General features: G+C 59.6%; 2 protein-coding genes across 2 annotated transcripts in view; both read left to right on the top strand.

The window, feature by feature from the left end:
• Positions 1-10665, top strand: part of ASMTL (acetylserotonin O-methyltransferase like) — a 28233-nt gene extending 17568 nt beyond the window's left edge. Inside the window, exons 10-13 of the mRNA XM_079766206.1 lie at positions 446-578; positions 2339-2482; positions 4232-4354; positions 7882-10665. Of these exons, the coding sequence (XP_079622332.1) occupies positions 446-578; positions 2339-2482; positions 4232-4354; positions 7882-8123 (642 nt within the window). The 3' untranslated portion in view covers positions 8124-10665. The remainder of the gene's footprint in view (positions 1-445; positions 579-2338; positions 2483-4231; positions 4355-7881) is intronic.
• A 3911-nt stretch (positions 10666-14576) lies between these two features.
• SLC25A6 (solute carrier family 25 member 6) lies at positions 14577-20643 on the top strand. Its single transcript, XM_079766061.1, has 4 exons — positions 14577-14826; positions 17845-18331; positions 18863-19003; positions 20101-20643. Exons 1-4 carry the CDS (start codon positions 14716-14718, stop codon positions 20256-20258), a joined length of 897 nt encoding a protein of 298 aa, XP_079622187.1. The 5' UTR covers positions 14577-14715; the 3' UTR covers positions 20259-20643.
• The last annotated feature ends 2703 nt before the right edge of the window (positions 20644-23346 follow it).

Raw genomic sequence — 23346 nt, 5'->3', positions numbered from 1 at the left:
AGGCAGATTTGAAGGGCACTGCCCTCTCCACGGGACCCCCGACCCCACAGCCACGCTGAGCCCCCCCTGCCCCAGCCCAGCTCCCCCCCCCCTCCAGCCCCCAAGCCCCTCGCTCCTCCGCTCCGGGGACATCGGGGACAGGCCGGGTGGGGTGCCTGCGTCCCCGCAGCAGAAGGGAGGAGGGAAGGAGACTGCCCCACATCTCCGCCCGAAGGGTTTTCCCTGCGCCCCTGTGCCCATCCCCCCTCCTGTGCGCCCCCGGCCCACACCCCCACCCGCCTGTGCCCATCCCCCCGCCTCCCCCTTCTGTGCGCCCCCGGCCCACACCCCCGCCCGCCATGCGCCCCTGTGCCTGTGCGCCCACGCCCACACCCCCCTCTGCGCGCCCCCACCCCCGCACAGCACCGGCTGAGACCCGCTCCCCCCCACCCCCACCCCGGTCCAGGACTGCTTCTACCAGAACCAGGACCGGAAGCTGCAGTTCCTGCGGGCCATGCACAGCCTCGGCAAGCTGACCGCCCGCCACGTGGCCACGGCCTTTGACCTGTCCCGGTTCACCTCGGCCTGCGACCTGGGAGGTGCGTGCGCCCCGCCCGGACCCGGACCCGGAACCCGCGGCCAGCGGCTCGCGCCCCGGGCTTCGTTTCCTTCCTTTCGTGTTGGTTTTAAATCTGTTTTTATTGATCTCAGAGAGGAAGGGAGAGGGAGAGAGAGAGAGAAACATCCATGAGGAGAGAGAATCACGGACCGGCTGCCTCCTGCACGCTGGGGATCGAGCCTGCAAACCCGGGCGTGTGCCCTTGACCAGGAATCGAACCCTGACCTCCGGGTTTGGCTGGGCTTCCCTCTTGTCTTAAATCACGGCCCCCGGACCCGCCCGTAAGACTCCCAAAATGGTCCGATCACTCCAAACCCCCCGGAGGACCCAGTTTGCCCCGGGGTGGGTGCGAGAGGTCAGGGGGCCCTTTCTGCTGGCTGCCAATTGGGGGGCAGCATCATGGGGCCTCGTCCCCATCCGATCAGGCCTGGCAGGGCCCACATGCCCTGCACTGCACCCTGGACCCGGCCTGACGCAGGGCAGGGGCCAGAGGGCAGAGGGCAAGAGACGTGTGGGCGGGGGGTGTCATGGGATGGGGGTCCTAAGAGGACCCCTGAGCTGCCACCTTACATTTCTCTCTTTTTTAATATATATTTTATTGATTTTTTTACAGAGAGGAAGGGAGAGGGAGAGAGAGTTAGAAACATCGACGAGAGAGAAACATCCATCAGCTGCCTCCTGCACGCCCCCACCTGGGGATGTGCCCGCAACCAAGGTCCATGCCCTTGACCGGAATCGAACCCGGGACCCTTCCGTCCGCAGGCCGACGCTCTATCTACTGAGCCAAACCTGTTAGGGCTCTTTTTAAAAAAAAAAAAAAAAAACACATAGAAAGTGTGGGGTTTTTTTTATATATGTATATTTTTATTGATTTCAGAGAGGAAAGAAAGGAGAGGGAGAGAGAGAGAGAAACATCAGTGATGAGAGAGAATCATTGATGGGCTGCCTCCTGCACGCCCCCTACTGGGGATCGAGCCCGCAACCCGGGCATGTGCCCTTGGCCAGAATCGAACCCGGGACCCTTCAGTCCACAAGCCGACGCTCTATCCACTGAGCCACACCGGCTAGGGCTCCTTTTTTTTTTTTTTTTTTTTTGGCGGGGTGAGCATTTTTATGAGTTTATTTGACCCAAACTGACCACATAGACTGGGGACCAAGCTCTCCAACGCCCCCCCACCCACCTTACATTTTTCCCATCCTCCACACACACCCTGTTTGGTGGCCCAGAGCGGCTGCCGTGGCACCGGCCATCGCGTCTGCGTCCCACGGCAGAAAGGAGAAGGGAAGCCCCCCCCCCCCCCAGCTCTGCCCTGAGGATTTCCCCCTGCGCCCGTGCCCCACCCCACCTAGCACGCCGGGTCGCTTGCCGGCTTGCGTGGTGTTCACCGTGGCTCACGACGGTGGCTTAGACCAGTGGTCGGCAAGCTCATGAGTCCACAGAGCCAAACATCAACAGCACAACGATTGACATTTCTTTGGAGAGCCACATTTTTTTAAACTTAAACTTCTTCGAACGCCACGTCTTCAACACAGACTCGCCCAGGCCGTGGTGTTTTGTGGAAGAGCCACACTCACGGGGCCCGAGAGCTGCCTGTGGCTCGCGGGCCACCATTTGCTGACCACGGGCTTAGAGCATGGGTCTTGCAGAGCCCGGACTTAGGAGTCCCCTCCCGGTGGGATTCCTAAGGGCCAGGCCGGCCCGGTCGGTCCGGTGACAGAGCGTGCGTGTCCGTCCCGCAGGCTGCACGGGCACCCTCGCTCACGAGCTCGCCCGGGCGTACCCGGGGCTGATGGTGACCGTGTTCGACCTCCCGGAGGTCATTGAGGACGTGACGGGTTTTCAGCCGGACCGAGCGCAGTCCCCGCGGGTCAGCTTTGTGCCGGGTAAGGGCCCGCGTCCTCACGTCCGGGGGTCAGCCCGTGGCCGGCCGCGGGCACTGAGCGTGTCTGTGTGTGTGTGTGTGTCTGTGCAGGTGAGTTGGTCTGTGTGTCTGCAGGTGGGGTGTGTGTCTGTGTGCAGGTGTGTAGGTGTGTGTGTGCAGTTGTGTCTGTGTGTATAGGTGTGTCTGTATGTAGATGTGTCTCTGTGTGTGTAGGTGTGTCTCTCTGTGTAGATGTCTCTGTGTGTGCAGCTGTGTCTCTGAGTGTGCAGCTGTGTCTCTGTGTGTGCAGCTGTGTCTCTGAGTGTGCAGGTGAGTGTGCGTGCTGCCTGTGTCTCTGTGAGCATGTGGCGTGCGCACCTCCGTCTGTACACGGTCCCCCCGTGTCCATGAGCGATGGGTTCCAGGACCCCCTCAGGTACCAAAACCCTCGGAGCTCCGGCCCCTCGTATGACGTGCCCTCGCATTCTCATATTTAACCGGCCCACGCCCTCCTGCGGACGGTGAATCCCTCTGCTTTACTTGTGACACCGACACAGGGTCACGCTGTGGGAAGTTGTCACACCGAATCGTTTCGGGAATAATAACAAGGAAAACAGTTCTGTTCTGTGCCGACGGCCATCCTGGCCCCGCCGCATGGCAACAATGTAACACTGAGCAAACCGCACGGCAACAATGTAACACTTGCTAACGCCATGGCAACCGTGTAACTTTTTCAAATAGGGTTTCAATGTAACACCACGCAAACCAGGCGCCTTAAACCCACAGAAATTCGTCCTCTCTACACCCTGGAGACCTGGCGTGTGAGATCCAGGGGTCCCAGGGCCCCGCTCCCTCCGGAGCATCCAGGGAGGGTCCCCCTGCCTCTCCCAGCGCCCGGGGCTCCAGGCGTCCCCGGGCTGGTGGCCGCCTCCCTCCCACCCGCCTCTACCTCCGTCTCCACGTGGCTTCTCCTCTGTGTCTGCGTCTCCTCTTCCGTCTCTTAATTTTTTTTTCTCTTCTTTTTTGTATTTTTATTTCTTTTTTAAATATATATATATTTTTTTTGATTTCAGAGAGGGAAGGAGAGGGAGAGAGAGAGAGAAAGAAACATCCATGAGGAGAGAGAATCGTGGACCGGCTGCCTCCTGCACGCCCCCTACTGGGGATGGAGCCCACAACCCGGGCCTGTGCCCTTGACCGGGAATCGAACCGTGACCTCCTGGTTCACAGGTCGATGCTCAACCACTGAGCCACGCTGGCCAAGGCTGATTTTAATTTCTATCTAAAATAGGTGGTTTTTTAAAAAATGTATTTTTATTGAGTTCAGAGAGGAAGGGAGAGAAACATCCATGATGAGAATCACTGATTGGCTGCCTCCTGCACGCCCACTACTGGGGATGGAGCCCACAACCCGGGCATGTGCCCTTGACCGGGAATCGAACCCGGGACCCTACAGCCCGCAGGCCGACGCTCTAACCACTGAGCCACACCAGCCAGGGCCTCTTGCGTCTCGTACAAGGACCCTGTCCTTGGAGGCAGGGCCCCCCTGACCCAGGACGACCTGTCTCCGAGCCTTCACTCCGTCCCGTCTGCAAAGACCCTGGTTCTGCTCCCAGGTTCCAGGGTCAGGATGAGGACACGTCTTTTTTTGGGGTGGAGGGGTGAGGGGCGGGCAAACCCCACTACCAGCAGCCTCCCTTTTCCATTTCGATTCCCAGGGTGGCACCTGGGCCCCTGACCCCACGACCTCTGCCTTTTGTCTCGAAACCAGGAGACTTCTTCCGAGACAGCCTCCCCGAGGCCGACCTCTACGTGCTCTCCAGGGTCCTCCGCGACTGGCCGGACGACGAGGCGCACGCGCTGCTGAGCCGGGTCTCCGGCAGCTGCAAACCAGGTGAGACGGGGTCTCCCACTCTCTCTTCCGAGGACGCGAGGACCGTGGTCTTGTCTCTTTTTTAAAATAGATTTTTACTGATGTCAGAGAGGAAGGGAGAGAGAGAGAGAAACATCCACGAGGAGAGAGAATCATGGATCGGCTGCCTCCTGCACGCCCCCTACTGGTTGGGGATGGAGCCCACAACCCTGGCATGTGCCCTTGACCGGGAATCGAACCCGGGACCCTTCTGTCCGCAGGCCGACGCTCTATCCACTGAACCACACCAGCTAGGGCCAAAAATATATTTTTATTGATTTCAGAGAGGAAGGAAGAGGGAGAGAGAGAGAAACATCCATGAGGAGAGAGAACCATGGACCGGCTGCCTCCTGCACGCCCCCTACTGGGGACCGAGCCCGCAACCCGGGCCTGTGCCCTTGACCGGGAATTGAACCCTGACCTCCTGGTTCACAGGTCGACGCTCAACCTCTGAGCCACACGGGCCGAGCCAGTTTTTCTTTTTTTAAAAAAACAAACAAACTGCCTTTTATTAAGAGCACGCTGCCGCCATCCACCCTCCGGTGCTCCGTGTATTGTGTCCCTGCGTGCGGGTGCGTGCACACACTCACACACACACACTGCTCTGAGCTCTCACACTCACTCCCCACCCTCATCAGTGCACGGGAGGCAGACAGACACGCACACGTGCACACACTCACACACAGAGAAGCACACACACACGTACATTTGCTGCTCGGAGCCTTCACACCGGGTCCCCACCCTCATCAGTGCTCAGGAGGCTCACGCTCGCTCACTGACGCTCACACGCTCACAAGCACACACTCGCTCACACTCACTCACTGATGCTCACACTCACGCTCACACACTAACACACACACTCGCACACGCTGCCCTCCTCGGAGCTGGCTCACGCCTCCCCCCCAGCTCACCCCCCTGTCCTGTGAGGCGGGTGCTCACCTGCTCCCAGCGGCTGGGGTCCCCGGTCCCCCGCACCTGCCCCCCCCCCCCCCCACCCCGCATGGGGGTCACCGTGGGAATTCCTGTTCCCCACACGGTGAGCCCCTTGGGGAGCCCTGGCCCTTACCTGATGAGGGAGGACCAGGCACCCCCACGCCCTGCTCCGAGATTTCTGCCTCTTCACCCCCATTTCTGTCTGTCTCTCCCTTGGTCTCTCTCCCTCTCTCTCGTCTGTCTGTCTGTCTCTCTCTCCGTCTCCCTGGTCCCCCAGCCAGGCCAGCACTGTCTGCAGTCTGTGCCTCTAACCTCCGGTCCCCGGTCCCCATCGGGGCGCCCCCCCCAGGCCCTTCCCCCTGCCACCCCCCACCCCGTAACCGGCCGGCCCCAGTGCTGCCCTGTCCCTGTCCCTGTCCCTGTGCCTGACCCTGTGCCCTGTCCCTGTCCCTGTGTCCTGTCCCTTTGCCCTGTCCCTGTGCCCTGACCCTGTCCCTGTCCCTGTGTCCTGTCCCTTTGCCTGTCCCTGACCCCTGACCCTGTGCCCTGTCCCTGACCCTGTGCCCTGTCCCTGTCCCTGTGCCTGTCCCTGTCCCTGACCCTGTCCCTGTGCCCTGTCCCTGTCCCTGTGCCTGACCCTGTGCCCTGTCCCTGTCCCTGACCCTGTCCCTGTGCCTGTCCCTGTGCCCTGTGCCCTGTGCCCTGTCCCTGTCCCTGTCCCTGTGCCCTGTGCCCTGTGCCCTGTCCCTGTCCCTGTCCCTGTGCCTGTCCCTGTCCCTGTCCCTGTGCCTGTGCCCTGTCCCTGTCCCTGTGCCCTGTCCCTGTCCCTGTCCCTGTGCCCTGTCCCTGTCCCTGTCCCTGTCCCTGTGCCCTGTCCCTGTCCCTGTCCCTGTGCCTGTGCCTGTCCCTGTGCCTGTCCCTGTCCCTGTGCCTGTCCCTGTGCCCTGACCCTGTCCCTGTCCCTGTGCCTGTCCCTGTGCCCTGTCCCTGTCCCTGTCCCTGTCCCTGTGCTCTGTCCCTGTGCCTGTCCCTGTCCCTGTGCCCTGTCCCTGTCCCTGTCCCTGTCCCTGTGCCCTGTCCCTGTCCCTGTCCCTGTGCTCTGTCCCTGTCCCTGTGCCCTGTCCCTGTCCCTGTGCCCTGTGCCTGTGCCCTGTCCCTGTGCCCTGTCCCTGTCCCTGTCCCTGTCCCTGTGCCCTGTCCCTGTCCCTGTGCCTGTCCCTGTCCCTGTCCCTGTCCCTGTCCCTGTGCCCTGTCCCTGTCCCTGTCCCTGTGCCTGTCCCTGTCCCTGTCCCTGTGCCTGTCCCTGTCCCTGTCCCTGTGCCTGTCCCTGTCCCTGTGCCTGTCCCTGTGCCCTGTGCCTGTCCCTGTGCCCTGTCCCTGTGCCCTGTCCCTGTGCCCTGTCCCTGTCCCTGTGCCTGTCCCTGTCCCTGTGCCCTGACCCTGTCCCTGTGCCTGTCCCTGTGCCTGTGCCCTGTCCCTGTGCCTGTCCCTGTCCCTGTGCCTGTCCCTGTGCCCTGTCCCTGTGCCCTGACCCTGTCCCTGTCCCTGTGCCCTGTCCCTGTGCCTGTCCCTGTCCCTGTGCCCTGTCCCTGTGCCCTGTCCCTGTGCCTGTGCCCTGTCCCTGTGCCCTGTCCCTGTGCCTGTCCCTGTCCCTGTGCCCTGTCCCTGTGCCTGTCCCTGTCCCTGTGCCTGTCCCTGTGCCCTGACCCTGTCCCTGTGCCTGTCCCTGTCCCTGTGCCTGTCCCTGTGCCCTGTCCCTGTGCCCTGACCCTGTCCCTGTCCCTGTGCCCTGTCCCTGTGCCTGTCCCTGTCCCTGTGCCCTGTCCCTGTGCCCTGACCCTGTCCCTGTCCCTGTGCCCTGTCCCTGTGCCTGTCCCTGTCCCTGTCCCTGTCCCTGTGCCTGTGCCCTGTCCCTGTCCCTGTCCCTGTGCCTGTCCCTGTGCCCTGTCCCTGTGCCCTGACCCTGTCCCTGTCCCTGTGCCCTGTCCCTGTCCCTGTGCCCTGTGCCTTGTCCCTGTCCCTGTCCCTGACCCTGTCCCCTGTGCCCTGTCCCTGTCCCTGTCCCTGTCCCTGACCCTGTCCCCTGTGCCCTGTCCCTGTCCCTGTCCCTGTCCCTGTGCCCTGTGCCTTGTCCCTGTCCCTGTCCCTGACCCTGTCCCCTGTGCCCTGTCCCTGTGCCCTGTGCCTGTCCCTGTCCCTGTCCCTGTGCCCTGTGCCTTGTCCCTGTCCCTGTCCCTGTGCCTGTCCCTGTCCCTGTCCCTGTGCCTGTGCCCTGTCCCTGTGCCCTGTCCCTGTGCCCTGTCCCTGTCCCCTGACCCTGTGCCCTGACCCTGTGCCCTGTGCCCTGTCCCTGTGCCCTGTCCCTGTCCCTGTGCCCTGTCCCTGTGCCCTGTCCCTGTCCCTGTGCCCTGTCCCTGTCCCTGTGCCCTGTCCCTGTGCCCTGTCCCTGTGCCCTGTCCCTGTCCCCTGACCCTGTGCCCTGTCCCTGTGCCCTGTGCCCTGTGCCCTGTCCCTGTCCCTGTGCCCTGTCCCTGTCCCTGACCCTGTGCCCTATGCCCTATGTCCCTTGCCCGCAGGCGGGGGGCTGCTGGTGGCGGAGACGGTGCTGGACGAGCCCAAGCGGGCGGCGCGGCCGGGGCTGCTGCAGTCGCTGGACCTGCTGGCGCGGCGCGGCCGGGAGCGCAGCCTGGGCGAGTTGGGGCGCCTCCTGCGCGCCCACGGCTTCGAGGTGCTGGGCGCCGCGCGCACCCCCATCGTGGACGTCATCCTGGCCACGCGCGCCGGCCCTGAGGGCCCCCCAAATCCCCCTCCGCCCTGAGGCCCCCCAACCCCCGCCTGCCCTGAGGCCCCCCAACCCCCGCCTGCCCTGAGGCCCCCAACCCCCGCCTGCCCTGAGGCCCCCAACCCCCGCCAACCCTGAGCCACCCCCCCCACCTGCCCATCACAGGCTCGGGTCCCGGAGGGACAGGAGGCAGACAGAAGGGGTGGTGAGCTCCCTGGGGGGCTGGACACCCAGTGGCTGCACCCGGAGAGGCCAGGTGAGCCCGGTCCCTCCCTCCACTCCCGGCCCTGACCTCTGCCCTGACCTCGCCCGGCAGGGGGCCACCTGCCCAGGGTGTGTCTGCTCAGCAGGTGCCTCCTCCAGCCGCCCCGGCCCCCCCCATCCTCTCCCCGGCGGGTTCCAAGTCCCTGTGAGGCCACAGCCTCCTGTCCGGCAGGCGCCCAGCAGGGGGACGGGCTGTCTGATTGGGGGGCACCCCCCGCGGATATTTCCCCATCGATTTTATAAAGAGAAGGGAGAGGGAGAGGGAGAGACACATGGATGGGCTGCCTCGGGGACCCTGCCTCACCCCGGAATCGAACCCGGGACTCTTCCGTCCGCAGGCTGACGCTCTAACCACTGAGCCACACGGCCCGGGGCTGACCCGGCGGCCGTAAGCAGCTCAGAGCTCAGGCAGGCGGGGGTTTTTGTTTGGGTCACGTCGCCCGTTTTACCAAAAGCCTTCCCCGGACGCCCCGCCGGGAGGCTCGGGTCTGTGCTGTGTTCCAGGCCGAGTGTCCGGTTTCTGAAGAGGGCGGGTGAGTGGAAACAGAGAGAAACGTCTGTGACGGGGGAGGGGGAGGGGGGAAAAGGGAGCCAGGAGGACACGATGCAGTGACTGGAACGAGCCGATCCGTATTGTTGCATTTCTCTTTAAAAATTAAACAGTTCCTTTCCCTTTAGTATTTTTTATTGATTTCAGAGAGGAAGGGAGAGGGGGAGAGAGAGAAACATCCACGAGGAGAGAGAATCATGGACCGGCTGCCTCCTGCACGCCCCCTCCTGGGGATGGAGCCCACATCCCGGGCATAAACAGTTATTTTTTTAACTAGAGGCCTGGTGCACGAAATTCGTGCACGGGGAGGGGGCTGTCACTCAGCCTGGCCTGCACCCTCTCCAATCTGGGAGCCCTCGGGGGATGTCTGACTGCAGGCTTAGGCCCGATCCCAGGCCTCATCCGGCAGTTGGACATCCCTCTCGCAATCCAGGACCGATGGGGAAATAACCGCTCACCTGCCTGCCTGCCTGATCGCCCCTAACCACTCTGCCTGCTGGCCTGATTGCCCCTAACCAGTCTGCCTGCCAGCCTGATTGCCACCTGCCCCCCCCCCCCCGCCCCCTTGCCGGCCTGCTCGCCCCCAACTTCCCCTCCTTCTGGTCTGATCACCCCCAACTGCCCCCCCTGCTGGCCTGATCGCCCCCAATTTCCTCCCCTTCTGGTCTGATTGGCCCTAACTTACCCCCCCCCCCCCCCCCGCTCCGCCAGCCTACTTGCCCCTAACCGCCTCTGCCTCAGCTCCCACCACCATGGCTTTGTCTGGAAGGACGCCTGGAAGGTCTCCCGGTCTAATTAGCATATTAGCCTTTTATTAGTATAGATGCCGTTACCCACAGGTTTCTAGACGGAAGCCTTAGGAACCTCTATCAATAGTTACCTCTGGCCCTGGCCGGTGTGGCTCCGTGGATAGAGCGTCAGCCTGCAGACTGAAGGGTCCCGGGTTCGATTCCGGTCAAGGGCACATGCCCAGGTTGCGGGCTTGACACTCAACCACGGAGCCACGCTGGCTGGGCCCAACTGGGTTTTGTTTTTTTTTTAACCATGAAAATCGTACGTTTTACAATTTAAAACTGTGAATCTCCGACTGTGAAGGATTGTCAACGTGCCTGATTGGTTAATGGAAAAGACCTAATTTAGCTCCAGTTTAAAAATGTAACAAACCTCTTGATCTGAAATCCAATTGAGGTCCACTCTACCGAAATGTGTGTTTTTTTTAATTAATAGGAAATTAAAATGTAAGCTACCACCCTAGCCGGTGTGGCTCAGTGGATAGAGCGTCGGCCTGCGGACTAACAGGTCCCGGGTTCGATTCCAGCCAAGGGCACATGCCCGGGTTGCAGGCTCGATCCCCCCCTGCCCAGTAGGGGGCGTGCAGGAGGCAGCCGATCCATGATCCTCTCTCATCGTTGATGTTTCTATCTCCCTCTCCCTTCCTCTCTGAAATAAAAAAAAATAGATATATATATTAAAAAAAGAATATTGTTTAAGAAAAAAAAAAAAGTAAACTCCCAGAAAAAGAGCAAGTGAATGCACACACATTCCTGTGTGTATCAGGCCAATATTTCCGTTATTATTGGAGAAATTCCGTTATTATTGGAGAGAGGGAGTGACCCCGTCAAAGAGGCCACCCGTGGCTTTTGATATTTCACTCACGTTTCCCAGCTAAAACCAGCAGATTGTGAAACATATAATTACCCTTGCAAGACTGTATTCTGTACAGAATTTGTCAATGATTTTACAAATAAAGGCATATGTATATATCTATGGACATAAGTGATTTCTATCCTATATACACTGAGTGGCCAGATGATGATGATCTCTGAACGCATAATAACCTGCCCCACTCAGTGTGTGTGTGTGTGTGTGTGTGTATATATATATATATATATATATATATATATATTAGAGGCCCGGTGCATGAATTCGTGCATGGGTGGGGTCCGGCCAGCCTGGCCAGGGGGAGGGGACGTGGGCGGTCGGCCGGCCTGCCTGCTGGTCGAACTCCCGGTCGAGGGGACCATTTGCATATTAGTCTTTTATTCTATAGGACAGACACGGAGTGGCCGGATGATTATGCGCTCAGAGATCATCATCATCTGGCCACTCCGTGTACATAATTTTTCGTTGTTATTGTTAATCCTCACCCGAGGATATGTTTCCATTGATTTCCAGAGAGAGTGGGAGGGAGGGAGGGAGGGAGGGAGGGAGGGGGAGAGACAGAGAGAAACATCGATGTGAGAGAGACACATCGATGGGTTGCCTCCTGCACCAGCCCTTAAACCTAGGTCCCGCCCACGGGAGACACCCCAGATTGACGGGTGTAACAGCCAGTAATGTTTGTGGAAACTAATGTTTGCAGGCTCTTGGCCCTTTGATACCACTTGCTATTCCTTTGTGTGTTTTGTAACGTTTCTTTTTTTAAAAAAAAATTAAGCCCCGGCTGGTGTGGTTCAGTGGATAGAGCGTCGGCCTGTGGACTGAAGGGTCCCAGGTTTTCAATTCCCGGTCCAGGGCACAGGCCCGGGTTGAGGGCTGGATCCCCAGTAGGGGGCGTGCAGGAGGCAGCCGATTCATGATTCCCTCTCATCATGGATGTTTCTATCTCTCCCCCCACCTTCCTCTCTGAAATCAATAAAAATATATGAAATCAATGGGGGGAAAAAAGGAGATATATGTACTACTATTTGTAATATTTTAAACAATAAAATAAAATTTAAAAAAAAAACACCTAAATCCAAAAAAGGTCAATCACAGGAAAAGATTGGCAAAATGTTAATATTCATGTTTGGTATATGGGGATCTTTTATATGCCTCTGTATTCTGTGTTTAAAATTTTCCATAATAAAAGATAAAAGCATGAGAGGATGAATAAGAAAAATTTTTTTAAAAATAAATTTAAAAAAATTTTATTTCAGAGAGGAAGGGAGAGGGAGAGGGTGAGAAACATCCATGAGGAGAGAGGATCATGGACCGGCTGCCTCCTGCACGCCCCCGACTGGGGATGGAGCCCATAACCCGGCCTGTGCCCTTGACCGGGAATCGAACCGTGACCTCCTGGTTCACAGGTCAATGCTCAACCACTGAGCCACACTAGCGGGCCAGTGTCTGCAGTTTTTACCTGCTAGCTGGGACACACACACACACACACACACACACACAGAGGAAGGAAATGAGAAAGTGAGAGGGGAGAGAAAAAAAAAGAGAAAAACAATACCTTTGCTTTTGAGTCGCTACTAAGTAGCTGTTGTGGACCTTGGTGCTGATGTAAACCCGTCTGAAAATTCACCCCGTGAAACGGGCGGACTGTGGGCGGTTTAGATGAAGTCAATAAAACACCCACAATGTTTCCAAAGACGAGGGTCTCGGGGGTTTCCCTGGGGGTGGGGCAGGAGATGAGCAGGTGTGAGCGTGAGCAGGTGAATGTGTGAGTGAGTGAACAGGTGAATGAATGAGTGAGCAGGTGAGTGAGCAGGTGAATGGATGAGTGAGCAGGTGAATGTGTGAGTGAGCAGGTGAATGAATGAGTGAGCAGGTGAATGAATGAGTGAGCAGGTGAGTGTGTGAGCAGGTGAATGGATGTGATGGTGTGCAGGTGAATGAATGTGTGAGCCTTTGATACCACTGATGTGTGAGTGAGCAGATGAATGGATGTGTGAGTGAGCAGGTGAATGAATGTGTGAGTGAGCAGGTGAGTGAGCAGGTGAAAGGATGTGTGAGTGAGCAGATGAATGAATGTGTGAATGAGCAGGTGAGTGTGTGAGCAGGTAATGGATGTGAGGGTGAGCAGGTGAGTGAATGTGTGAGTGAGCAGGTGAGTGAGCAGATGAATGGATGTGTGAGTGAGCAAGTGAATGAATGTGTGAGTGAGCAGGTGAAAGGATGTGAGTGAGCAGATGAATGAATGTGTGAATGAGCAGGTGAGTGTGTAAGCAGGTGAATGGATGTGAGGGTGAGCAGGTGAATGAATGTGTGAGTGAGCAGATGAATGGATGTGTGAGTGAGCAAGTGAATGAATGGGTGAGTGAGCAGGTGAATGGATGTGTGAGTGAGCAGGTGAGTGTATGTGTGAATGAGCAGGTGAATGAATGGGTGAGTGAGCAGGTGAGTGTGAGTGAGCAGGTGAATGGATGTGAGTGAGCAGGTGAATGAGTGAGCAGGTGAATGTGTGAGTGAGCAGATGAATGGATGTGAGAGTGAGCAGGTGAATGAATGGGTGAGTGAGCAGGTGAATGGATGTGAGAGTGAGCAGGTGAATGAATGGGTGAGTGAGCAGGTGAGTGTGAGTAGGTGAATGTGTGAGTGAGCAGTTGAATGTGTGAGTGAGCAGGTGAATGTGAGAGTGAGCAGGTGAGTGTGAGTGAGCAGGTGAGTGTGTGAGCAGGTGAATGTGAGAGTGAGCAGGTGAGTGTGAGCAGGTGAGTGTGTGAGTAGGTGAATGTATGAGCAGGTGAATGTGAGAGTGAGCAGGTGAGTGTGAGTGAGCAGGTGAATGTGAGAGTGAGCAGGTGAGTGTGAGTGAGCAGGTGAGTGTGAGTGAGCAGGTGAATGTATGAGCAGGTGAATGTGAGAGTGAACAGGTGAGTGTGAGTGAGCAGGTGAATGTGAGAGTGAGCAGGTGAGTGTGAGTGAGCAGGTGAGTGTGTGAGCAGGTGAATGTATGAGCAGGTGAATGTGAGAGTGAGCAGGTGAGTGTGAGTGAGCAGGTGAATGGATGTGTGAGTGAGCAGGTGAATGGATGTGTGAGTGAGCAGGTGAATGAATGTGTGAGTGAGCAGGTGAAATATGAGTGAGCAGCTGTTGGCGCAGATAGGAGTGTGATGGGCACCCCCAGGTCCTCCTGACCCCTGGAGAAGGGGGCCCGGTGTCGCAGCCACTGGCCTGGCGTGGGGACCCCAAGGCCGGCTGGGCCCTGGGAGGCAGGGACCTTAGCAGCCAGCAGGTGAAACGGGCAACGCCCCCCTTCACCCCCTCCCCGCCCCCAACCTCCCCAAGTCCCTCACAGTCACCAGGGGTCACGAGGTCACAGGCTCAGAAACCCCCAGCGCAGGGCAGGGTCCTGGGGCCTCCCACATGGACACGGGACGAGCCGGGGGTGTCTCAGGGGCGGGAGGCGAGCGGGGCCTGCAGACCCGGCTCCCGGGGTGCGGGTGTGGGTGACGCGGGGGTTCGCACAGCACGTGCCGGGCAGCGCCGGCTCTGCACCCCGCGATCGATCGCACGACCTCCCGGGGCTCCCGGCTGCACACGGACCCTCCCCGCTCCGCCGCCTCCGGTCCGGGGCGATCGGGGCTGCACGTGACCTTGACAAGGTCACGGCGGCCTCCGAGCGCCCCCACCCCGCGACGCATGGCGCATGGGCGTGCCCCGATTTCCCGGCATCCCCCGGGGGCGCGGCCAGAGCGACGTCGCCGACGCAGCCAATGAGCGCGGCGCCGCTTGACGCGGGGCGGGGCCTGGCGCGGCTGCCGGAAACCCTCGGGGGCGCGGCCAGAGCGACGTCGCCCGGCGCAGCCAATGAGCGCGGCGCACGCTGACGCGGGGCGGGGCCTGGCGCGGCTGCCGGAAACCCTCGGGGGCGCGCGTCCCCGGAGGGGGCGTGGCAGGGGCGGGCGGGGCAGCCAATCGGAGTGACGTGCGGGGGCGCGAGGGCGGGGCGTCGGCGGCTTAGCGGCTGCGCGCTGAGCTCCCCGTCCTTTCGGTCCCCGGCGGCGGCGGCTGCAGCGCTGAGCCCGCGGCGCCCACACTCCCGGCTGCTCCCCGCGCCTCCACTCCGCTCCGCTCCGCGCCCTCGGCTCCCCGCGCCGCGCCGCCATGACGGAACAGGCCATCTCCTTCGCCAAGGACTTCCTGGCCGGGGGCGTCGCCGCCGCCATCTCCAAGACGGCCGTGGCCCCCATCGAGCGGGTCAAGCTGCTGTTGCAGGTGTGGGGGGTGCGGGCGGGCGGTGTGCGCATGCGTGAGCTCGGGGACTCGGGGGACGGGGGGGGGGGTGGGCCTGCAACCCAGCTCGGGCCTCGTGCACCGGGGACCGGCAGGCGGGAGGGCGCCGGAAGTGCGAGGCCACCCCGCTTTTGTCCGGGCCGCGGACTTCCGGGGGTGCCTGCGGGGAGCGGGGCGCATGCGCACGGGCGGGGCTGCGGCGCGCTGGCCTTTTGCAGGCGGGTGACTCCGTGGGCCGGGGGGGCGGGTGGGGGGGACCCCGCCCGTGGGTGCGCGCGGCCCCGCCGGTCCCCTTGGCCGGACTTGGAGCGGTTTTCAGCGGCAACAGGGTTGCAGGCTGTTGTGAAACGGTTGCAAATGGGAACGCGCTGGGACAGGGTTGCCGGGTGACGGCGGGCAACATTGCATCAGGGCGATGGCCGCTTTGCAACATTGTATCAGGTGTGAACCGCTGGCAACATTGTATCAGGGCGATGATTTGCTTGCAACATTGTATCAGGTCCGATCCCTTGCAACATTGTATCAGGTCTGATTCCTTGCAGCATTGCATCAGGGCGACCGCTTGCAAACATTGTATCGGGCCCGATTCATTGCAACATTGTATCAGGTGTGAGCCTTTGCAACATTGTATCAGGTCTGATCCCTCGCAACGTTGTATCAGGGTGATGCTCGCTTGCAACATTGTATCAGGTGTGATCGCTGGCATCCTTGTTGCAGCGAGAGTCACGGTTATAAACGCTTAGACCTCGGAGTGACCGGGAGATTTATTAGGCTGCAAATTTGCAGAGGGAAGGCGGGTTAACGGGACAATTTATATGCATCTATGCATCACCCAGGGACACGGACAATAGGGTGCTGAAGGCCTGGGGCGGGGCATGGGTAAGGGGAGCTCAGTGCGGGTGGAGGGGGGAAATGGAGACATGGTAGAACTTTCAACAATAGAGATTTCATTTTTAAAATTTTTATTTCGTTTTATTTTATTTTTTTCTAAATATATTTTATTGATTTTTTTCCAGAGAGGAAGGGAGAGGGATAGAGAGTTAGAAACATTGATCAGCTGCCTCCCGCACGCCTCCTACTGGGGATGTGCCCGCAACACATGTACATGCCCTTGACCGGAATCGAACCCGGGACCCTTCCGTCCGCAGGCCGACGCTCTGTCCACTAAGCCAAACCATTTAGGGCTTTTTAAATTTTTTTAATATATATATATATATATATATATATATATATATTTATTGATTTCAAAGAGGAAGGGAGAAGGGGGGGAGAGAGAGAGATAGAAACACCAATGGCGAGAGAGGATCGCAGATCGGCTGCCTCCTGCACGCCCCACACTGGGCATCAAGCCCGCCACCTGGGCATGTGCCCTTGACCCGGATGGGCATCGAACCCGGGACCCTGCCGTCCGCAGGCCGACGCTCTAGCCACGGAGCCGCACCAGCTGGGGCAAGATTTCATTTAAAAAAAAACATAAGGAAAAAAAATAAAAATAAACACAAGGGCCTCGAACCCATGGAGGGACCTGGAGAGCGTGATGCTGAGGGAAATAAGCCGGTCAGATAAAGACACGTGTCCCGTGACCTCACTCCTACGTGGACGCTAATGAACCAAATAAACTGATGAGCAAAATAGACCCAGAGGCATAGACGCATTGAACAGACTGTCAAACCTCAGAGGGAAGGCGGGGGAGGGCGGGTGGGTGGGGAGATATTAATATTAACCAAAGGCCTTGTATGCAGCTATGCATCACCCATGGACACAATGGGGTGACCCAGGCCTGGGGTGGGGGGCAGGGGGGGCTGCAGGGGGTCCATGGGGGGGGGGTAAGGGAGACATATGTAATAGTTTCAGCCGTCTGGGTGTTTGTTTTGTTTTTAACTACATTCCTATTGACTTCAGAGAGGAAGGGGAGAAACATCGACGATGAGAGAGAATCACGGATCGGCTGCCTCCTGCACGCCCCCTACTGGGGATGGAGCTTGCAACCCAGGCCTGTGCCCTTGACCGGGAATCGAACCCTGACCTCCTGGTTCCTACATAGTCGACGTTCTGCCACTGAGCCACCCAGGCCTGGCTCAAAATTACGTCTTATCTCTCCCTGGCCGGTGTGGCTCAGTGGTTTGAGTGCTGACCTACGAACCAGTTCAATTCCCGGTGAGGGCGCGTTGCAGGCTGGATCCCCATGGTGGGACGGGCGGGAGGCAGCCAGTTCCTGATTCTTTCTCATCATGGATGTGTCTGTCTCTCTCCCTCTCTGTTATCAATAAAAATATTTTTAAAAAAATAGCCCTAGGCGGCATTGCTCAGTGGATAGAGCATCAGCCTGCAGACTGAAGGGTCCCGGGTTCGATTCCCGGTCAGGGCACGTGCCCGGGTTGTGGGCTCGATCCCCAGTGGGGGGCGTGCGGGAGGCAGCCGATCCATGATTCTCTCTCACCCTGGATGTTTCTATCTCTCTCCCTCTCCCTTCCTCTCTGAAATCAATAAAAAATATAATGAAAAAAAAAAGAATGCACATTGTTGTGGGTTTTCCTTTATAGATACATATTTATTTTAATATATTTTTATTGATTTCAGACAGGGAGGGGGAGAGAGAGAGAGAGACAGAGAGAAACATCTCTGTCTCAGAAAGACATAAGATGGCCCTGGCCGGTGTGGCTCAGTGGATAGAGCGTCGGCCTGCGGACTGAAGGGTCCCGGGTTCGATTCCCGGTCAAGGGCATGTACCTTGGTTGCGGGCACATCCCCAGTAGGAGGTGTGCAGGAGGCAGCTGATGGATGTTTCTCTCTTGTTGATGCTTCTAACTCTCTCTCCCTCTCCCTTCCTCTCTGGAGAAAAATGGATAAAATATATTTAAAACAAAGTCATCAGATGGTCGTCTGTGGGCACCTGTTGGTTTCTCGAAGGACCCCGTTCGTGGGCTTGTATCGGGTCCTCCGGTGGTGACCCCCGGGTGACCCCCGTGACCCCGTCCCCGTCTCCCCGCCGCCCCTCAGGTGCAGCACGCCAGCCAGCAGATCACGGTGGACAAGCAGTACAAGGGGATCATGGACTGCATCGTGCGGATCCCCAAGGAGCAGGGCATGCTGTCCTTCTGGCGCGGGAACCTGGCCAACGTGATCCGCTACTTCCCGACGCAGGCGCTCAACTTCGCCTTCAAGGATAAGTACAAGCAGGTCTTCCTGGGCGGCGTGGACAAGCACACGCAGTTCTGGCGCTACTTCGCGGGCAACCTGGCCTCGGGCGGGGCCGCGGGCGCCACGTCCCTCTGCTTCGTGTACCCGCTGGACTTCGCCCGCACCCGGCTGGCGGCCGACGTGGGCAAGTCGGGCGCCGAGCGGCAGTTCAAGGGCCTAGGCGACTGCCTGGTGCAGATCACCAAGTCGGACGGCATCCGGGGCATGTACCAGGGCTTCAACGTGTCCGTGCAGGGCATCATCATCTACCGGGCCGCCTACTTCGGGGTGTACGACACGGCCAAAGGTGGGTGTGGCCTCGGACGGGGGCGGGGGGGGGGGGGCTGGCCGGGCATCGGGCCACACGGGTCAGTGCTCTTTCGTTTCATTTCTTTCTTTATTTTTATAATTTAAGATATATTTTATTGATGTCAGAGAGGAAGGGAGAGAGAGAGAGAGAAACATGGACCGGCTGCCTCCTGCACGCCCCCTACTGGGGATGGAGCCCGCAACCCGGGCGTGTGCCCTTGACCGGGAATCGAACCCGGGACCCTTCCGTCCACTGAGCCACACTGGCCAGGGTTTCACCACCTTTTTTAAGACCCCGTTTGCAAAATACAGCCTCTTTTTGGGGCCCTGGCGTGGGCGAGCTCCACGGTGAATTTAGGGGAACACAGTTTAGGCCCCGAAAAGGAACCCCGACCCCAGGTCCTGTCCCCGACCTTGACCTGACCTCTGTGATACCACCTCTTGCCGGGAGCTGCTGGGGGGTGGGATGGGGGGCCGGGGAGGGGGAGCCGGGGCCTGACCGTGCTGTGACCCCCCCCCCCTCCCACAGGCATGCTCCCCGACCCCAAGAACACCCACATCTTCATCAGCTGGATGATCGCCCAGTCGGTGACGGCCGTGGCCGGCGTGGTCTCCTACCCCTTCGACACCGTGCGGCGGCGGATGATGATGCAGTCGGGGCGCAAAGGAGGTACCGGGTCCCGGTTCTGGGGCGCGAGGGGGGCTGGGGAGGGGGGAGGGGAGAAAGCCCACACGCTCCCCCACGTTCACCCTGAGAGCCGGGAGCCGTCCCGTGGGCCCCGCCCGGAGCCCGTGGGTGGGGTTTTGTGCCTTCTTCCTGGGGGCGGCCTGGTCACGGCCCGTCCCTTCTCCTTCCCTGACCTCGGGGAGGGGGCGGGGGGGGCTCGAACCCTGGGGGCAGGAATGGGCTGGGTCTAGTTCCGTTTTGTTTTGTTTTTTTAATTTATTATTATTGTTTAAAACATACTTGTATTGGTTTAAGAGAGGAAGGGGGAGGGAGAGAGAGAAACATCAACCATCGATCGGCAGCCTCCTGCACGCCCCCAACTGGGGATGGAGCCTGCAACCCGGGCCTGTGCCCTTGACTGGAATCGAACCCGGGACCCTTCAGTCTGCAGGCCGACGCTCTAGCCACTGAGCAACACCAGCTGGGGCCATTAGAGGGAGAGAGAGAGAGAGAAACATCCATCAGCTGCCTCCTGCACGCCCCCTAGTGGGGATGGAGCCCACAACCCAGGCATGTGCCCTTGATCTGATTCGAACCCGGGACCCTTCAATCCACAGGCCGACGACGCTCTATCCACTGAGCGACACCAGCTGGGCCATTTTTATTTATTTTTTAAATATATTTTTATTGATGTCAGAGAGAAAAGGAGAGGGAGAGAGAGTGATAGAAACATCCACGATGAGAGAGAATCACGGATCGGCTGCCTCCTGCACGCCCCCTACTGGGGATCGAGCCCACAACCCAGGCATGTGCCCTTGACTGGGAATCGAACCCGGGGCCCTTCAGTCCGCAGGCCGACGCTCTGTCCACTGAGCCACACCGGCCAGGGCTATTTTGGTTTTCTTTATTATTATTATTTATATTTATGTTGATCTCAGAGAGGAGGGGAGAGTGAGAGAGAAACATCCATGAGGAGAGAGACCCACTGACCGGCTGCCTCCCGCACGCCCCACGCCCCACCAGCCGGGGCTGTGTCTGCCTCCCGGGGTCCCCTCGTTGCCCGACCCCATCCTCACCCCATCCCTCCCCCCTCCCCGCAGCCGACATCATGTACACGGGCACCATCGACTGCTGGCGGAAGATCTTCAAGGACGAGGGCGGCAAGGCCTTCTTCAAGGGCGCCTGGTCCAACGTGCTGCGGGGCATGGGCGGGGCCTTCGTGCTGGTCCTGTACGACGAGTTCAAGAAGGTCATCTAGGCGCCCGGCCGCGGGGCCGCGGGGCCCCCCACGCCCATGGACGGACGACGGGTCCTCCAGACACCCCCACGTCCCGCCCGCCCGCCCGCCCGCCCGGCCGGATCACGGCAGCACCGGGCTGGGCTCGAGGACGAAACCCTTCCGATCATGACCACTGACACCCCCTCCACGCCTCGATGGGGGGGGGGGGGGCTCCCCCAGACCCCACAGGGTCCCCCGGCAGGGCCGCCGTCCACGCGTGTAGCATTTATTTAAAGGAAATCATGCCACCATTCGAGCTTCCGCGCTGCCCCCCCCCCCCCCCCCCCCCCGCTGAGTTCTCCGCGAACGAACCCCCTCCCTGTCGGGCATTGCATTCCGCACACGATTAAACCCACACACGGAGGTCCTGGTTCCCTTTGCCTTTTTATTATTATTGTTAGTGTCATCGCTAGAGGCCCGGTGCACGAAACCCGTGCACATTAAAAGGGGATTCCTTGGAGGAAATGATTTAATGCTGCTCTTTGCCCTTTCTCTGCAGTAGAAGTGTCAGGGATGAAAGAAAATGAGTAAAACGCACAGGAAAACCTTCCCCCTGTCAGTCTGGGGCGCACCCCGGGACCCAGGGGCAAGTCCCCGCCAACCCCCATCATGCACCTCAAAATCGCGTGAGACCCAGACCCGGCCGGTCCCACCCTTGTCGAAAGCCCAGCACCCCCAGGTTCCCTGCCCCGGTGCCAGGATGGGGGCGTGGCCTGAGGTCCCCGTCACGCCCCACGGGGGACGGGGAGGGCGTAGCCTCAGGTCCCTGCTGATGGCTCCTCAGCTGTGGGTGCAGCCATCTTGGTGACGGAGAGATCGTCCGTTAGCGGATTCCCTCTTTATTAGGTAGGATAATTACCAGAGGGGGTGGAGGGAGGGGGGAGGGGGGTCCCCCAGTCTGGCCGGTGCCCTCTCTCTCAGTGCAGGAACCCCCGATCGATGGCCCCAAAGAGGTGGGATGGAGCCGCGGGACCCCCAGGCCTCGCCGCCCACACAGCGTCCAGCTCCTGCCCGCCCACCCTCGTCCGCACTCGGCCCCCTGGTGGTGGCTGGATGTGGCGTGTGGGTGTGACAGCCACATAGGCTTTTATTAATGGGGTTATTTTAATTGGTTAATTCTCCGCAGACGGTATTATTCTTTTTTAAAATATATTGATTTTTTTTTACAGAGAGGGAGAGAGTTAGAAACATCGATGAGAGAGAAACATCCATCAGCTGCCTCCTGCACGCCCCCCACTGGGGATGTGCCCGCAACCAAGGTCCATGCCCTTGACTGGAATCGAACCCGGGACCCTTCCGTCCGCAGGCCGACGCTCTATCCGCTGAGCCACACCAGCCAGGGCTCCGTGGGTTTTCAGAGAGAGTGGAAGGTAGAGGGAGACAAACATTGATGGGTCGCCTCCCACAGGGACGGGGGTCGAGCCTGTCACCGAGGTACGTGCCCTTGACTGGACTCGAACCCGGGACCCTTCCGTCTGCTCTAACCACTGAGCCGCACCAGCCAGGGCTCAGGTGGTTTTGTTTGGATTCCATTGGCCTTGAGGGGTCAGACAGTGGGCATTCAGGAGCCGAGCACAAGGGGGCCCCTGACTGCCCTTGGGGGGTGAGGGGGGGGGAGGACATAAATGGGGGAGACCCTGTGGCCCCCAGGAAACGGGTGTTTTGCATCTGCAGTTCCGAACCTCCGGGTGCCCTGGGTCCCGTCCGCCTTCCCTACAGTCATTGAACCCCTCATCCTTCCCAACAGGGAGCCGGTGGGGGCCCTCACTGTCCACCTCCCGCTGCGGGAGGGCTGGGCAGGTGGGCCAGTGTCCGCCCGGCTGCACGTGGGGTTCAGGCTCCCTCTGGGCCTGTTCCGTGGGGACTGGGGTACAAGATCCTGCACAGATTGGCTGCCTCCTGCACGCCCCCCACCGGGGATCCAGCCCGCAACCCGGGCACGTGCCCTTGACCGGGAATCGAACCCGGGACCCTTCAGTCCGCAGGCCGATGCTCTAGCCCAGTGGTCGGCAAACCGCGGCGTGCGAGCCACAGGCGGCTCTCTGGCCCCTGGAGGGTGGCTCTTCCACAAAACACCACGGCCTGGGCGAGTCTGTGTTGAAGACGAGGCATTCAAAGAAGTTTAGGTTTAAAAAATGTGGCTCTCCGAAGAAATGTCCGTCGTTGTCCTGTGGATGTTTGGCTCTGTGGGCGAATGAGTTTGCCAACCACGGGCCTAGCCACGGAGCCACCCCAGCCAGGCCCAGATCACATCTGGGGGTCCCCAGCCCCCCCCCCCCCCCACAGGTGCAAACCCACGTTCTCCCCCGACGAGGGGGTGACATTCGAGGTGACCTTTCCCAGCGGCTTGTACCAAGGTCACCTTGCCTCTTGCAGGCTAAAGGGACAGGACGGCCCTGACTGGTGTGGCACAGTGGTTAGAACGTCGGCCTGCAGACTGAAGGGTCCCGGGTTCGATTCCGGTCGAGGGCATGTACCTTGGTTGTGGGCACATCCCCAGGTGGGGGGGGTGCAGGAGGCAGCTGATGGATGTTTCTCTCTCATCATCGATGTTTCTGACTCTCTATCCCTCTCCCTTCCTCTCTGTAAAAAAAATCAATAAAATACAATTTAAAAAAATTAAAGGGACAGGACGGGGCAGCCGCGCCCCCCTCCGCCCAGCTGGGTCCTGTCTCCTCTGCCGAGCAGCTGGCTCCTCGCCCACAGCCCCGCCCTCCCCCGGGGAGTCACCGGGCACCTGGTCCCCCCTGTCCTACCTGGACCAGAGCCGAGGGCTGGGCTCTGAACGGAGGCCCCGTTTCAGCCCAGCTCACGCTCACCTGCCCCAGGTCGGCCACCCGGGCCTCTCACTGCAGCAGCTTGACATCAGATCTGCCCTTGACCTCAAGGACATTGGACTCTGGCTGTTCGGGGCTGGGGGGGGGTGTGTGGTTTGGGGGTCACAGTGAGCCCGCAGTCTGTCTGCATCAGCTCTCCCCCCCACACACACACCAGTTACGGGAAGCGTGTCAGTGAACAAGGTTAGGAATTCAAGGTCACTAACTGGCTAAATGCACCAGGTACCTGA

Source organism: Cnephaeus nilssonii (genome assembly GCF_951640355.1).
Source record: "Cnephaeus nilssonii genome assembly, chromosome: Y".
Taxonomy (NCBI): Eukaryota; Metazoa; Chordata; class Mammalia; order Chiroptera; family Vespertilionidae; genus Cnephaeus; species Cnephaeus nilssonii.
Note: the sequence above shows the minus strand (reverse complement) of the source record. Positions and strands in the feature narration are given on the sequence as shown.

Bases quoted from the DNA above. Each gene is read 5' to 3' on its own strand.
- SLC25A6 (XM_079766061.1), top strand. From the start codon at position 14,716: ATGACGGAACAGGCCATCTCCTTCGCCAAGGACTTCCTGGCCGGGGGC. The intron at 14,827-17,844 runs GTGTGGGGGGTG...GCCGCCCCTCAG, and splicing joins GGGTCAAGCTGCTGTTGCAG to GTGCAGCACGCCAGCCAGCA. The intron at 19,004-20,100 runs GTACCGGGTCCC...CCCTCCCCGCAG, and splicing joins GCAGTCGGGGCGCAAAGGAG to CCGACATCATGTACACGGGC.